The sequence below is a fragment of the Oryzias latipes genome, chromosome 20 (genome assembly GCF_002234675.1).
Source record: "Oryzias latipes chromosome 20, ASM223467v1".
Taxonomy (NCBI): domain Eukaryota; kingdom Metazoa; phylum Chordata; class Actinopteri; order Beloniformes; family Adrianichthyidae; genus Oryzias; species Oryzias latipes.
This window is the reverse complement of record NC_019878.2, coordinates 23,918,909-23,935,136: the sequence shown is the minus strand read 5'-3', so window position 1 is coordinate 23,935,136 and position 16,228 is coordinate 23,918,909. Positions and strand designations below refer to the sequence as shown.

The 16,228-nt window shown below is 45.7% G+C and overlaps 1 protein-coding gene across 4 annotated transcripts in view; it reads right to left on the bottom strand.

Moving 5' to 3' along the window:
• The window catches only part of drosha (drosha ribonuclease III), an 81,227-nt gene that overhangs the window by 14,251 nt on the left and 50,748 nt on the right, over positions 1-16,228 (bottom strand). For all 4 annotated transcript variants that reach the window (XR_002872361.1, XR_002872362.1, XM_023950263.1 and 1 more), the window contains exons 24-27: positions 10,551-10,595; positions 5,719-5,876; positions 2,455-2,560; positions 76-217 (exon numbers count right to left, since the gene is read on the bottom strand). Coding sequence is in view for 2 of the 4 variants with exons in the window: in XM_023950263.1 (XP_023806031.1) it covers positions 76-217; positions 2,455-2,560; positions 5,719-5,876; positions 10,551-10,595 (451 nt within the window). In the remaining 2 variants the exon portion in view is untranslated. The remainder of the gene's footprint in view (positions 1-75; positions 218-2,454; positions 2,561-5,718; positions 5,877-10,550; positions 10,596-16,228) is intronic.

The following is a 16,228-nucleotide window of genomic DNA, read 5'->3' as shown; positions in this document are numbered from 1 at the left end:
ACAGCAGAGTCACAGCCACACCAGACAGCAGGTCGGTGAAGAGTGTGGTGCACGGGGACACCGGTCTGGACGTACACTCCAGTAAATCCGCCAGAGTCTTGGTCCGCAGCGCCACGGGTCGCTTGGTTTTGTCGTTGGTGATGGCAAACTCCTGCATGCCCAGCTCCTCTGCCACCTTGGCCTGTGTGCGGTTGTTGACCAGAGAGCTGCGGAGGAGCTGCAGACAGAGAGGGGGCGGAGTCAGGCGTCAACGTTGTGGCGTAAGAAAAGGACATTGCATGTCAACAGAAATGCTTCCTATTACAGTGGAGGCCCCACAGCATGCCAGACTGTGGAACTGTAATCAAACACAGTTGAATAGGCCGTTTTCCAAAAACAGAAATCCATTTCAACCCCCCCCCCCCCCACCCCCCACCCCTGACTCTCGGGACCGCTGCACTCTCTGAGTGGAGGCTTTTACGGGAGTGACGTCTGTGCAGCTGCAGAGATTTTAAGGCTGGTAGGTCCCTGCAGGCCCGAGCGCTCGCACTCCCATCGGCGGGCTGCGAACGCCGTCTGATGGCCGCAGGAAGTGCACCTTCAAAGTGTTTTGGAGCCGTCATGAAAGCCGAGCAGGTTCAACGCTTCATTTTACAGACGGCTGACAGGGGAAAAAGAGGCAGACAAAGACGTGTTTTGATTGAAAACCGATGAACAATTCTGTCTCATGACAATACCCATCACACACCAGAGCAGGGGGGGGGGGGGGGGGGGTTACAGACTAATGGAGGAAAATGTCCCCATGAGCACCAAAGCAAACATGCAGCTTCTTCCGACGTAAACAGGTGAAAGCAGAAGCCCAGATCTCAGCCTGCATTGATATCACTGTCGCACCCCAACATGGGGGGGGGGGGGGGTCTCTTTACTCTTCCTTTCCCGGAGTTTTCCCTTCAGAGCGGAGCTTTCAGGAAGGCTGGCTTTAAACAGGACACTAAGGACCTCTGATCCTGGCTGAGTGTTTACCGGCAAACGGGTCAGCATCACGCCTCCTCTCTGAGCTTCCATCCTCTGTGAAGAGCTCTCAACCGGAAGGATGCTGGCCGCTCCGGCACAGCAGAGGATTCTGCAGTCAAATCCGACCCCCCCACCATCACAGTGCTCATGAAGAGAACCAACATGAAGAGAGTTTTTTAGGGTCATTTCTGTTTTAATATGAGAGTCAATGGAGAGTGGGTCATTTTTGCCCGCTGAGACATGAAGGGGGGGGGCTGGTCTCCCTCCCAGCAGCTCAGAGCTTTTACTCGTCCATCTTCATAGCATCTAAAAATCGCTCGTTTGTTTGTTCTCAGAGCTGGTTTGTTGTTTGTTGATCAAAGTGCAGAAAAGTAAGAAGTCTGGATCCAAATGTGTTTATGAAATAATGAATGGATCTTAAATGAATAGCTTTGACGCTTCACTGATACCATGAAGGCCTGTGATGTAGAAATGAAAGCTCGTCTCATCTAACCTAAAGAAATTCTTTGGAATATGTTCAAGAGAAACCTCCACATCTTTTGTGATCTTGTATAGAGTTAGATCCTATAGATCTCTAACTTATAAAACTCTTAAGCAACATATTACGGTAGGTTATACAAATAAAAGAAATATTGTTGTCTGTGTGAATTTACGTCCAAATCGTGTTTAAAAGCTTTTTTTTTTCAGTCATTTATTGGATTTATATTTCAGAGAAAGAAAAAAGTCGGGGTTTAAAGGAGGTTATTTAACTGCTGGAGTCAAATTATGAAATAAAAAGGATGAAATAAAGACAAAAGCTTCTTTTCTTTTTCAGAGACATAAACACACTTAAATGTTTCTCATTTGTAGCTTAGATGATCAGAACATGCTGCCATATACAGTATTTATCTGCTATTCTCAACCAGAGTTACAAAGTATTGAGCTGAACTTCTGTTTTTGACCAAATCCTTATTTATACAACTGAATTCTTTATAATCCATGTGATTTCCTGGATTCTTTGTTTTCATTCTGTCTTTAACGTTAAAGATAAGTTCAAGTTTTTCTATGATCAACGTTACAGACCAAAACTGCAGAAACATTTGGCATTTTTGTTTCCTCGCTTGTGATTGGATAACCTTCAGGACAACATTTCTGCTTCCAGGTTCAGCTAAAACTGTTATGAACACCGTCTCATTTGATTGACAGCTGCTTCATGTGGTTAAAACTAAATCCTGTCTGACCGAAGCTACTCTCCAGCTCATTGAGACGTTCTCTTCTGGTGATTGGTGGTCTGATCTGACCTTCTGTCAGACTTTTCTTCGTTACTTTCTGCTCAGATCGGCCCAGACGAGATCTCTCAAACACAACAAGCCTTTTCAGAGATGAGAGCCCGACCCAACACTTCATCTCTAACTGTTATCAAATGCAGGCCGATCCGAGCCGGGAGCGTCTGAACCGGGCCAAACGGAGGTTTGATCTTACCGTCAAATGTCCTTCATGATGGTCTGGGAAGTGGATGAAGAGATATTCAGTAGCAACCAGCTGCATGATGGAGTCTCCCAGGAACTCCATCCTCTGGTTGTGGCCTCTGGAAAAGGACAGGAGGGGGGGGGTTAGCCTGATGGCGTCATCATCGAACGCCGCGTCATCATCTCAGGATGCATCAAACTCAGGAGGAGCAGAACTGCAGGGGGCGCCGTCAGAGCCCCAACACAGTATCAGGCGGCGCGGTGAGGGCGGGGGCACGCAAACGCTGCTGGTGTAATGGTCATTAATTAAACAGAATTATAGATTAGCACTGCAGATGTGGGCTGGTGCGGTGCCAGGCTGGCAGGGTATGTGGAGCAGCAGGACACGTGTCCTCCACAGCTCCTCCGGAGGAGACGGGGGGGGCAGAGGATGGAGCCAGAAGAAAGGAGGCTCGCCGCCTCATGTTTCATGTCCGTGGTAAGAGTTGGTGGAACAGGATGTCGTCGTAGATCCTGAAGAATCCGACTGGAGACGTGAGACTGAGATCTTCTGATTGAGAGACTTTCACACAGAAATAGTCCCAGCTACATTCTAATTTTAGACACCCCCCCCCCCCCCCTCCTCAAAGGTCTTGCAGAACTTTAAATTGAGAGCTTCAGCTTCAACCCCTTCTTGGTCAGATGCCCGTTCTATTGTTCTGGTTCTGCTCAACCCAACAGCTTCCAAAAACTGTTTTTCTGTTATATAAAGCCGGCCCAAATTCTGTTGGTTCTGGTTCTGGGTAAGAGGTGAGCCTGAATTCTCACTCTGATCGGTCCATTTCTGCACATCTGCAGCGCTGATGAAGAACAGCTTTGACCATGATGACCTTGAACGCATCAGAGAACCTTCCATAGACACGTGTCAGTTAAAGAAGTTCTGATGACGCAGGTAATGCAAACGTTAAGGTGGATCTTTAACGTCCTTACAGCCCCAATAAAGAAGGTTTTTCAGCTCGAAAAGGAAGATTGGCATAAATGTAAGAGATTTTATTTAAATGCCTGATTTAAAAAGCTGAAAAAAGAGCCTTAGCCTTAGTTAACTGTTGTGTGGAGATGCAAACACACAGAGGAACTGTTACAGGTCTTCAGCTCTGTCTGACAGACGGTAAACATGTACAGAAAAACAAAGCAAATGTGTTAAGAAGGCTCTGTCCATCAGCTTGTCTGAGGGGGAAACTCATCAGCTGGGGGGTGCATGCAGCTGACAACTGAACATGTGTTGAGGCAGAAACTCCCCATATTTACCAAACAGGCCATTTTCAACCAGAGAGCAGATGCAGAGCAGAAGTGAGGTAATTACAAATCCAGCAGGAGCCAAAAAGACGAGATGGGGCAGGTCAGGCAGGAGTGTGCTCCTGTGTGGGACGCCATAAAGAGCCCCCCCTCCTCTAATTCCCTCTAACAGCCGAGGCACAATGCTGCAGCAAGCAGGGAGAGATTGAAGTAAAGTGTGGAGCCTTTGACTTTGATCTAAAAGGCTCTTCTGAGGAGGCAGCGACCGACCGGCTGCAAAAGAGGGAAGAACGGCGATTATCACAAACATTTTCCCGCAGCTTCTGGGGGAAACGGTGTTCTTGTTTCATACAAACGCTCTCAGAGGACGGACCTGCAGCTGCCTGAACTGCATGCTTCTGAAAGCATGCTTCTTCAGAGAAGGTTGTGCGTCCGTGCAGCTCTTCTGCTGCTGCATAGCACGCGCTCAATGATTGAACACATTTAGGCATCAAGCACCACCACCTTACACAGAAATGCCATCGTGTTGGTCACACCTCCAAAGAATAAAAGAGTAAAGCATGAAATGAACAGCAATGAAAGAAGAAGAGGTTTCTTCAGGCCTCCTGTCTGATGGTTCCAGCTGCTTCAAGGTCACCTTGTCTTCAGTTTCTTCTCAAACTTCTGTCCAGTCTCCTCCTCTGCAGACCCCTTCGTCTCTCCATCGTGACAGAGCGACCTACTTTGCTGTGACCTTTGGTCCAAGTGGGCTGCAGGTCTCAAGTCAGTAATTTGGGTCCGGGTTCTTAATGAATTCATCCATCTTCTAAACCAGTTTTGTGTCTTTCGGGGTCACGGGGCTGCTGGAGCCTATCCTGGTCACTCGTGGGCGAAGGCAGGGGTACAAAATCTGTCAAATCCAAAAACAGTCCCCAGAACATGGCTTTCACTCCTCCAGCGTCCCAGCTCTGGATCACTCTGTAGACGCCGAGTTCAAATGCAGTCGGGATTCTTCGCTTGTGAGCACTCCTGAAAGTCAGGAGACAAACCCCTGACTCCCTGACCCTGGACCAGGAGGAGCTCCTGACATTTAGAGTGATGGATTAGTGTAGGAGTCCGTCACACGCGTGAAGTGAAGTGAAGTGCACGCGCCCGCATATCCTTGTGGCAAACCTCAGCAAGCAATTACAGAGTGAGGCTCGCCAATAAGATGCCAAACATGCGCTGCCAAGGCTAATTTGCTTTAGCTGTCAAACTCACTGGTGTTGAGCTGAAAAGCTCAGGAGCAACTATAACCCACAATCAGAGGCCCCCACGCCAACCCCCCAGACCAGAGTGAACAATCTCATTAGTGAAGCCCAGGTTATAAAAAATAAAATAAAAAAAGCCTTTTTTAAGACACTGGAGCTGCCTGTTTGTTAACAAACCAAAGCCTTCTCTGTCCAATCAATTTAAGTCGCCTCTCCAGAAGTTTGCAACTTTCCTGACTATTGAAGAAATGTCATAACAGGCGCCAGCGAGGGAGGAAGGAAATGAATTTCCAGAGCAAGTGTCGAAGAAGTGCAGCGCCACTGTGAAATACTGCAATTAATGGAGAAAAACAGCGGAAACCACACCAGCGAATAACAGAGTTATCTTAGGTACGGCGCCGTCAGCCTTAATTAAATCTGCTTTAATGAAGACGCGTTTAAACCAGACTGTGAGCAAAGTGAAAAATCAGGGATGGAGCCAAGCGTGGCGCCGCAAAGCTTCGTGTGGCTGTGAAAGATGAAGAAAAAAAAAAAAAAATCAAAAACCGCCTGGCAACCTGGATAGCCTAAACCACATTTCCCATGAGGCAATGGGGTTATGACCTGGACGTTCTCGAGCGTCTCGAGCCCAGGAAACCCTCAGATTAGGAAAAGACACATCAAGGGGCCGTAGTTTCCACCTTGAATAGGACTTTCCAGATGAAGCTGCTGGGAGGAGCTCCATAGAGAGCAGTGGGAGGAAGAGGAGGCCGCCTGGTGCTTCCTGTACTCACAGGGTGAGGTGGTTGAAGCCCACCGTCCTGAGGGTGAAGGCTCGGGCCAGCAGGCGCACATGCGTGAAAAACACGCCGATGGAATCCTCAAAGGAGGTCAGCTTCTGCAGAACCGGAGACGTCTCGATCAGCTGCCGGTCGGTCTGAGGCTCCTGAACCTGTGGGGAGGGGCATCGGAAGAGTTCATGTCAGCAGGGGAGGGGTTCTCCCTAAAGCAGTTGGGCAACAGCAGGAATTCTTTAGGGTTTCTGATGTGCTCTTTAGATAAAATCCTCCAGTTACATTTGGGGAGAATATTGGTATAATGTCAGTAAATAGAAAGATTTTCCTGTTTTGCACTTTTTAATGGACTCTGAATTATACATTCATACAACGGCTTCCCTTAAAGACAAAAAGCCGATGGAAGTCAGACATTAGCGTTTTTATTTTTTACTGTTGACAAAGTCTGAAAGCAATCCATCATTCCGACAGATTACAGCACTGCAGGGAAGTTTCATACCATTATGTAAATACGAAGGACTCCGAGCATGAAGACTCGGATTCATGGAAAGCTGGAAAATGCAACAAAGAACCAAAGACTGAGAGGAAAATGTTCAGCAAGAGATTGGAAAAATCCCTAAAAAAGATTGATTAAAACCTGCTTTTGATTGGAAAGTTTGGCTCTTTAAAGGCTGGAAGAAGAAACGCTGGGGCGCCGTCGTTTAAACGCTGCTTTCCGTTGGGCTGATGGTGTTGTCCTCAGGTAGGGGAGGGGCAGAAGGACACACCTGCACAGTCCAGATCATTTCCTCCTGGACTCAGGCCCGGGAGCTATACGCGGCCTGTTAAACAATTAAATCTGGCCTGCCAAACTGGAATAAATTATACTGATATTCATTATTAATGTTTTATTTTCCCTCTGAATGTGGAGTCTCCCCATAGATGGCGCTCTACACATATACTGACCTCTATGTGGGTGCAGCAAGTTATTCTGCATTCATGTGGTGTCCAAAGATTTGTTGTTTTTCTGAAGTTCATGTGTTTTCTGAGTTGGAAAGGGATTTTTCTGATCATTCCAGCATCACATGAACGCAGCATTTCTCTAATTTGTGATTTTAGTAAAAAAGAGAACAAAAGTCACAGTTTTGACATAAAAAGTGTTCCGTTTTAAAAAATACATGAGATAATTTTCAAGAAAAGTTGAAGCAGGTTTTCCTCCAGATTCCATGTTATGGTTGGATTACCAAAACACTGCACACATCTGCTCTTGGTCCGGCCCGTCTATCAACTGTTAGAACCCTTTGTGCCCCCCCCCGAGCCCACCCCTGGACTAAGACCGTAGTCACATGCACCCCTTTTCACAGTTTAGCTGTATGGGTGCTGTGGATTTTGGGTTGTCCGGACCGTGGAGACTCAGAGGACTTCAAAGGACGTCATGAAAATGGAAGATTCCACACGCTTATGACGTGGGGGTGATGCCGTCATACGGCGTCCTTACGCCACACTCTAGTCGTTAGTGAGGTGCGAGTACTGGCTAATCACTGACCGAATGCCAATGCTGCACGCACGGGATGTGGGTCTGAAGGACGTCGACACAAACTACACTCTGATTTCCTCATTTCTAACAGTCAGTCTGCAGTGAGGAGCGCGCACGTAACACGTGAAAAGCACTAACGGGCTCCTTGAACCATCAGCGCAATTTGGGGGGTTAAAAAACTTAAAAATCTGTACGACACGCCTGCGTCACACCTACTTTGTTCACTACAACCCATCTACAGCGGCATGAACGTAGAAAAAAATGTAGATGGACACTCTCTCTCTTTAAGGGTTGAGCGAGTGATCCACCTCCTTCATATTTCGTGCTGGTTTGGCCGTATTTCACCAGCAGACGTCCCATAATCCACCTGTGAGGGCAGTAGTGCCTACAGCATAACCCGGAAGAGCTGCTGACCCAGTCTGCAGTGTGGCAGCAGCCACATCCACACTCAGGAGGACAAATGCCACGATGTTTCTGCAGCATTCCCGCTTTGTTTGCTCAGACTAGCAGCTACTTTGAGTCAACTCCAGCTTTGCAGCTGACCAGCTGCTGCTTCTCCCTTTTTGGGGTAGTTCAGTGAGGAGGAAAACGCCAGATACACATACTTCCACCAACTACACCCCACTCTGACTTTTTACCACTGCTAAATAACTGACCACTACGCATGTGTGCAACATCTGACGTCTGTGCAAAAACACACTATATTTATTATGCTGCACTCACGGCAACTCAACTCTTTCCAGTCTTTTTTTGTTCATATTTGTTTAATATTTACCTGTTTCTGTAGATTTTTGTTTAGAGATGTGAGCTACAATATTTTTGTTTTATTTTATTTATCGTCATCACTCCAAGGCTGCTGCAATTTCATTGTATCACCATGTACAATGACAATAAAAGGATTCTGATTCTGAGAGATTTGGTACGCCCCCCCGGCAGCATGTTTCCCTTCTCCAATCCTAGTGTAAGTCGCTTAGCATAAGTGTGTCAGAGAATGTGCTTAAGTGAAGTGAACCCCCCCCCCTGGCCTGTACAGCTTGAGGGCGTGTTCAAAGTCAGTAATTGTGCTGTGCCCCCACCCAAACCGATCATCTGCAGCAGATGGATCTTCTTAGTCATTAAGTGTTGAGACAAACATCTGTCTTTTTCCCCTTCCTGAATCTGCCGACTCCTACAGTCAATGAATATCTCTGGTGACTCAGTGGTGCCCCAGGTTTGCGTGCTCGTTCGCACGCCGGCTGCATCAGAGGCGGAACGCCGTGACTTCGATGAGCTTGGAGAGAAGGATTTTTGCGTGCTTTAAAAAAGAAAAGGCTGCAGATAAAAGTTTCAACATTAGCTCTGGGGCTCGGATAGTTCAGAGGTAGACGGAGTGAGAAGCTTTTTAACAACAATATTTACTCATGACTGCGCTCATTAGATGAGAGAATCACGTACATGCGTGTTTGTTGAATGCAAGGATTTCCTTATAGGGGGCATTAATTGGCCTGTAAGAATGGCCTAATTGGTCTCATTGTGGTGCACCTCTTAGTCTGTCATTTCTGCACAAAATAATCACGTTTCATGATAGATTATTACAGATTAAATTTGATGGATTTGAGCAAATTCAAATGACCGTGTCAGGTTCTCCTCCCCGAAAATAAGAAGAAAGAAAAATATATACTTTCATTTATATTTCTCTGCATTTTCTTTGTTGTCATGACAAGTTCAATCTCAAGTCAGCACACAAAGGGCAGATGTATTTTTATTCCCAGAATCTTAATTGGTTTGTCTTCAGAAACTCCTCCCTGCATTATATTTGGACTTCAGTTAATTAACACAAAGCATTCAAATGTCAGGAATTGCAACCGAAACAACGGGCATCTCCTGCAGAGGTGCTCGCCATCCCTCCGGGGGCATGACCAGGAGCAAACGGAGGAGATAACACGAGGGGAAATGTTGTAATCCTCGTTGGGCTAGATTATCCGGCAGAGCCGGGGGGGGGTGGATGTGCTGGAGGAGACCCAGCAAACATGGAGCCGTGAGGTGCCTCTGATAGGAGACGTCAGCGGTGTGCCAAAGATCTGCGTGATTACAGGCACCATGGCGAGCTGCCATCGCCGCCAGTTCAGCCCTCGTTGGCTCCTCCTACAGCACAGTTTAAGCACAACCTTAGAGGGGAAGGGGGCCACACCTCCCTGCCTTTGAGAGAAGGCTTTTGACTTCTTACGGTTAAATGGAACAATCAACGTCTGTGGTGTGACACTTCCAAGCCTAAGGTCAAGATGCTAAAAACATGCTATAAAGGGCTAGCAGTTCAACAGGCGTTCACCCACTGTTCGGACCCCCCCCCCATAGAAAAAGCAGAACTGCAACAAGTGATGGGGGGTAATGAGGCAGAATCCTAGAAGCAGCTAACGACTGCTCCTGCAGAAAAAACCACGCGTGCACTGTTTACCCCATGCTGGCATTACACGGCCGGGGGGGGGGGCCTGGCGGCTGGACCACCCACCGACGACAGAGACAGGCAAGACGGCAAAGGTGAAACATTTAACACAGCGACTCCACCAGTGCCCCCACACCCATAGAATAATACGCTTAAAGAAGCGCCCGCTCCTGGCGAACATCAGAGCGAGCTGCCCGACGCTCCCTGGAGGGGCTTCAGGACGGTAATCCTGTTAGCGCATCTTTGATCTTGTCTTCCAAATCCTAATTGCAAACAAACACCGCTGACACGTTTATGGGCTGATCATGTGACTCTAGGAGTGAGGATGGAGAGAGAGCGCAGAATAAGAGGACGCCGGCGTGCAGCAGAGGACGGCGGGGACGCCGGCGGGCAGCAGAGGACGGCGGGGACGACAGCAGAACAGCAAAGGGCGTCGCCTCGCTCTTTACTCTGAAAATGCAGCATCGATTCATCGAGTCCATGGGAACATTGGATTCTTGGAATAAATGTCGTGTATTTGCCAGCTTTCCTTTGGTTTTCATTGTAGGAATGAATCGTCGTATTGATGGAAGTTCCACCTCCGTTTAACGTCAATCATCAGTTTGGGAAAACTAAACTAATTTGGTTTCAATAACATCAATCAAGACCTAATTGAATCACGTAAAATTGAAATCCAAACTACTGATCTATTTTGGCCATGGCTCCTAGAACTGAAGGTCATGTGACTTTAGACAGCAGCAACAGTTGAGAGGGAGGAGCTAAGTCCTGTCCGTTCACTGCGGTTAGCAGAGCTCAGGCTGGACGTCACTAAAGGACAGGAGGCTCATTCAGGTCTAGAGGTGAGATGAGTTTCAATGCAGGACACAGGAAAACCGATGAAGCATGCTGACCTACCTGCAGGGGGTGCGCTGGATAGTTGAGCCAGACCTCCCGGAGATCCTGGGGGGCCAAAACAGAAGCAAATGCAAATTTAATGGATGCAGCTGACAAGAAAACATGAAGACAAAAATGAGAAACTCCAGCAAAACAAGGATTTGATCAAATGTTCCTTTTGGTGATAAAACCTAAAAATAAATGTTGTATTTGGGTCAGCTGTTCTCAAACCTCCTGGGTGGGTGGGGTGTGGCGTTTGTTTGTGTGTGTGCGGGGGGGGGATCCCCACTTTCAGTTGAGAATGAGTAGAAATAATAATTTAGCTTTTGGAAAACTTTGAACACCATATAGGGACATAAAACTTTGTTACCACGGTGATTTTCCAGCCAATGTGGATCTAAAGCCACATTAGATCCGTCTTGTGACAAACAATGGTCACACCTGCACGAGGCACACAGGTGCCCTTCACAAAATATTAAGGTCGCAGACCGCTCAGTGAACCCGAAGTGAAAAAAATGTTTTCTGCTGGCAACAGATCTTAGTTAACGTCTTTACGACACGTAAGGGGCAGGTGGGCCAAATGCAGGCTTGTCAGACAGATTCTTTTGTTTTACAACCCCCAAAATTTTAAGGACTGAGCAAGGAGTCCATTAGTGCTTTTCACGTGATACCTGCGCACCTGTAGTGTGCAGACACCCCGGTAAAGATGAGGAAATAGACAGAGTGTAGTAGAGCGGGGCGATGTGGCCAAAAATATTTCATCTCACACTATTTCTTTCCAAATTAAATTTTTGATTTTTCTCCCTGCTTTTACTGCTTGAATAAAAATCAGAGATGATGGAATTTATTTGATAAAAGCAATTTTATTTTAACCTTTCCCTTGGAAATTGGCTCACAATGCTCAACTAAACACAAGCTAGGCCTGCACAAGAAAATCTATCCTTATCGCAATATCAAGCTGTGCAATATGCATATCGCAAACGTTGGCGCAAATTACGATAAATGGTTACTTAAAATGTGCTTAAACAACCTTAAGGGGGCTTGGAATAATCAAACAAATCCCTTTATGCATTTGACCAATGGGATGGACCCCTTCATGTTAGACGCTGGCCTCCTATGTAGGAGTGTAAGTTAAGTTATGTTGACTTTTATTTAAACTGTTGCAGTGAAATGACATATTTAGACGTTTTGCCATTTGTTCATATATCACAGGTTATATCGTCAACCCAATATTGATCACTAATATCACGAGTTTTCCTGATATCGTGCAGCATCTTGTTGGCAGCAACAGCCTTTCTGCATGTGCTTTGATGCTCTAAGTTTGAAGGCACAACCTTAGTGACCGAAGTGTCATTTTTGAATCGCCAGTCAAATTGGCCGTTAGATTAAAAAAATCTATGAACCAAATGATTCCATGATTTTACCATGAAAAACCATAGGTGCTTTTTTATGATATGAAGCTAAATGCAAACACAGAGGAAGTCACAACAAAATGAAAACATCAGATAAAAGTAGTTTTATCTCCTGTATTGATTTCTCATCAATCTTTGTTTTCTGCTTTTCCGTTTTCACGCCGTCTATGAAATGTTTGATTTTCTGCTGGAAAACGCCCCCATGAGAAGAGGGGGTTACAGTCCGTCACCTGCAGCCTGAACCAGCTGTAAAGATTCAAACCTGCTGAGAAAACTAGGACAGATTTCCTGAAGGGCAGCAGATTGACAGATACTAAACAAGGCAAGGTAAAACTTTTTTAATGCAAATTATCCAGGTAAACTCAAAAATAGACAGAAAAAACCTCCACCAATAATACAGCGGAGTCCTGAAGGTTAATAGCTTTTCTCTGCAGTGCTGAGAGTAAAAACAAAGAGCTTAACCTCTTTTTGTGATAGTAAAACCTGTCCAACACTAAAGGCCTTCAGCTTTCATCTGTTTGCTCATTGTTGGACAGAACAAGTTAAAGAAAAACAAAGAGCACTGAGCTGTAGCATATGAGGGAACCTTGATGTTTAAATGAGAGATAAATGTTTTGGAGTCTTGGTCTTTAAGACCAACCCCACCAATTTACCTGGCAGGGAAACAGGCTGATGGAGGAGGGGGGGGGGGGTAGCACAGAGGAAAGAAAGAGCTGTTAAGTTGTTGCCAAGGACAACGCAGCCAGAGGCAGTTTTGGGCCAAGGGTCTAATGTTGGGAGCGCCCGGCGTTGGCAGAGCGAGGGCGATGGCCTCTAAAATACAGTATCACTCAAGTGTTTAAAAGATTCAAGAAGATAAACCATCTGAAAATGTAGCGCTCGCCCAAGGCGTGGGGGTCTGCTGTGTGCTGCACAGACGCCTCGTCTTCTCAACCCCCCTCACCTGGCAGTCCATCGCCTAGAGCAGCCCATGAAAAATTAATGAGTGTGGTCAATATGTTTGAGTAAATGCTTCCGTTTGGCTGCCTGTATCCAAGCCTGGGACCAGAGTATCGGGTGAACTCCAGACCAGCTGGTGCAGACGGGTTCCTGGATGTTGAGATCTCTGAGAAAACATCAATACTGTTGGCTAATGGAGCGGCTGTTGTTACAGCTACGCTGCAGCCATACGTGCCTCCAACACGGGCACAGAAGGCAGAAACTGGGGTGGAAACTCAAACGAGAAGAAACAAATAGGAGTGAAAAACATACAAGTGTGATGGAGCCTTATGATTAAACTCCAACCACCATCCGCCCACACGCCGTATATAGACCTGAACAGCTAATGTTTCAATTACAGCCACTGCAAAGACAAGGCAGACAATGATTAAGCCAGCATGGAGTGGGGATTTAAGAATAACAACAGGACTTTTTTTCCCTTCCTACTCCTTCTCTCCCGCCAGAAGGAAGGTATAATTACTGGGAACACAAATCATTATGTGCTGAGGCTGAATCACAGCCAATTGGAGGATATAACTCTGGTATTGCAAACACGTTTTAATGTCAAGACCTATCCATTATGGGATTTGAAATTAAAAGCGAAATTATCTCAGACTTAAGGTGGATCAGAGATCCTCAACCGACTTCTCCTGCTCAGTTTCACAAGTCGAATGTGAATAGTCAAACGCTCAAGGGTCCTGCATCCACCCACGTGCACACACGTGCACACACACTGCACCCATCAACCTCTGGGATTGTAGGCCATCCATAATTGCAGCCTAATGGTGTTCTTCTCTGACAAGGTCCAATGCTCCCTGACAAATTGGTCTAGCAACAGACTGCCAATCAATCCATCACATGTGGTGGTGCAGCAGAGAGATCGATAGAAGATAGCATCGTTGATCGATACCTAGATAAAAGCTGTCCAAAACAGAGGCTCCTGTCAGCCGACGGTCAAGGTGATCTTACAAGCGCCTGCAAAACTTGTGTTGATTCTTTGGTGAAAAGACATTTTACATCTTTACCCCCCCCCCTTGAGTTTTACAGCTGATGTGGATTAAAAACGAAACACAGACGATGAAGCTCGAGCAAAGGAAGCACAATATCTGGGGCTGGAAACGTTGGCGTGTTCATCAGGTGTTTAAGCAAAAATGAATTAACTCCAATATTTATTCCAACACATTTCCGTGACTGGTGTTCTACAAAAAGTACAATCAAAAAAAAGAAAAAAAAAAACAGGAAAGCGAGCCCCAACTGTAGGCAAAGCAGCCAGCGACACCCACATGGAGAAGAATACAAAGGAAATCTGCCTCCCACACAACCCCACACCAACCATCCAGACCAGTCGGAGGGACCTCACTGCCAGTAAACAGGGGGACACAAGAGTGCGAAAAACGTAAGCTCCACCCAGTGACCAGGATTCCTGCTGTCTCCAGGGTCCAGTACCACGCCCCACCCAGTCAAGAGTCCCACCAGCCCCAGATGAGGGCCTTACCCCCACCCGAGCTCGGACACAAACCTGGACAATCCAAGAAACTCCCTCACAGTACTCCAGGTGGACCACCAAAAAGGAAAGGCTTTGCCAATCCCCCTACCCAGCCCCCGGAGGGCACCAGTGAAAAGAAGGGGTCTCTAGCCAGAATAAACATGGACTGGCCAGATCCACTTTTGTTTTTTGTCTTATCAAGTGAGAAGGGGGGAAAGCTTGGGGACCAACAAATGTATTCGAGGTAGCATCCCCTAGTATCCCCAAGGGTGGGGCTCCACGTCCACTGAATACTGAGGCAGAGGGTTTGGACCTAAAGGCGGACCGGATCTTTGTTTTACTATCATGTTTGACAGAACTGTTAGCAGAAATCCAAACTGTGATCCCTTTTTACAAAAGTAAAAAGTAAAATACAACCTAACTAAAGGAACCAAACACTTATATTGACAGAGTTCAACAATATGAAGTCTTGAAGTCTATTAGGCTCCAGTATTTTGGAAAACTGGTTTAAAACTGGCTTTCCTGCTGAGTTTTATAAAGAATTCTGGGAACAGCTGGCACCAACGTTTTATGAAACGGTCACATCTATCAATGAAAGCCAATCAATGCCACCTAACATGAACTCAGCCAACATAATTCTTCTTCTAAAACCAGACAAAGATCCCAATAGTCCTTCAAGCTATCGCCCTATTTCTCTAATCAATGCAGACGTAATAATTATCTGCAAAGCACTAGCACAGAGAATAGAAAAAATCACTCCTCACATAATTTACTTCGACCAAACTGGATTTATCAAAGGCAGACACTCGGATGACAATCTCCGAAGACTTGTTAATATAATAGATTTTGCCACCATTAACAACCAGGAAATGTCCATACTATCACTGGATGCTGAAAAAGCTTTTGACAGAGTAAACTGGAAGTTCCTTATTGCCGCCCTCCATAAGTTTGGTTTTGGAGAAGCATTCATCAAATGGATCAAAATATTATATCACAACCCCAATGCATCAGTTAGAACTAATAAACAGACTTCAAACAGGTTTTTTCTTGGAAGAGGAACCAGACAGGGCTGCCCACTCTCTCCTTCTCTTTTTGCTATATTCATTGAGCCTTTAGCTGCAGCAATAAGACAGAATGAAAGCATTAAAGGAATCAAAACTAAACACAGCCATCATAAAATTAGTCTCTATGCAGATGACATATTACTGTTTTTAAGTAATTTACATTCTGTAAATGAAACGGCAACAATCATTAATGAATTCTCCTCTATATCAGACTATTCCATTAATTGGAATAAGTCTGTTTTATTACCACTGAACAATAATGCGGAGCAAAGACTCACAATACCAGTTAAATCAGGAAATATCAAATATCTAGGTATCAATTTTTCCCCCAAACTATCAGAACTGGTGCAGCTAAACTACACCCCATTACTGAAAAACATACAGGACGATCTAACACGCTGGACCAACCTGCCTCTGTCCCTTATGGGCAAGGTAGCCACGGTAAAAATGAAAATCTTACCCAAAGTTAATTATCTCTTTTCAATGATTCCCACACAACCGCCACTAAAATGGTTCAAAACATTAGACTCATCCATATCAAGCTTTTTATGGAACAAAAAACCTGCAAGAATTAGTCTAAAAACTTTAAAATCTGCAAAAAGCTGTGGAGGATTAGAATTACCTAATTTCCACAAATACTTTCTTGCAAATAGATTACAATACATCTTAAAATGGTTAAAAAATAATCCAGAAACCAACTCATGGTTAGACTTGGAACAGGCGTTATGTGGAAAGATCAACCTGTCAGATCTTCCATTT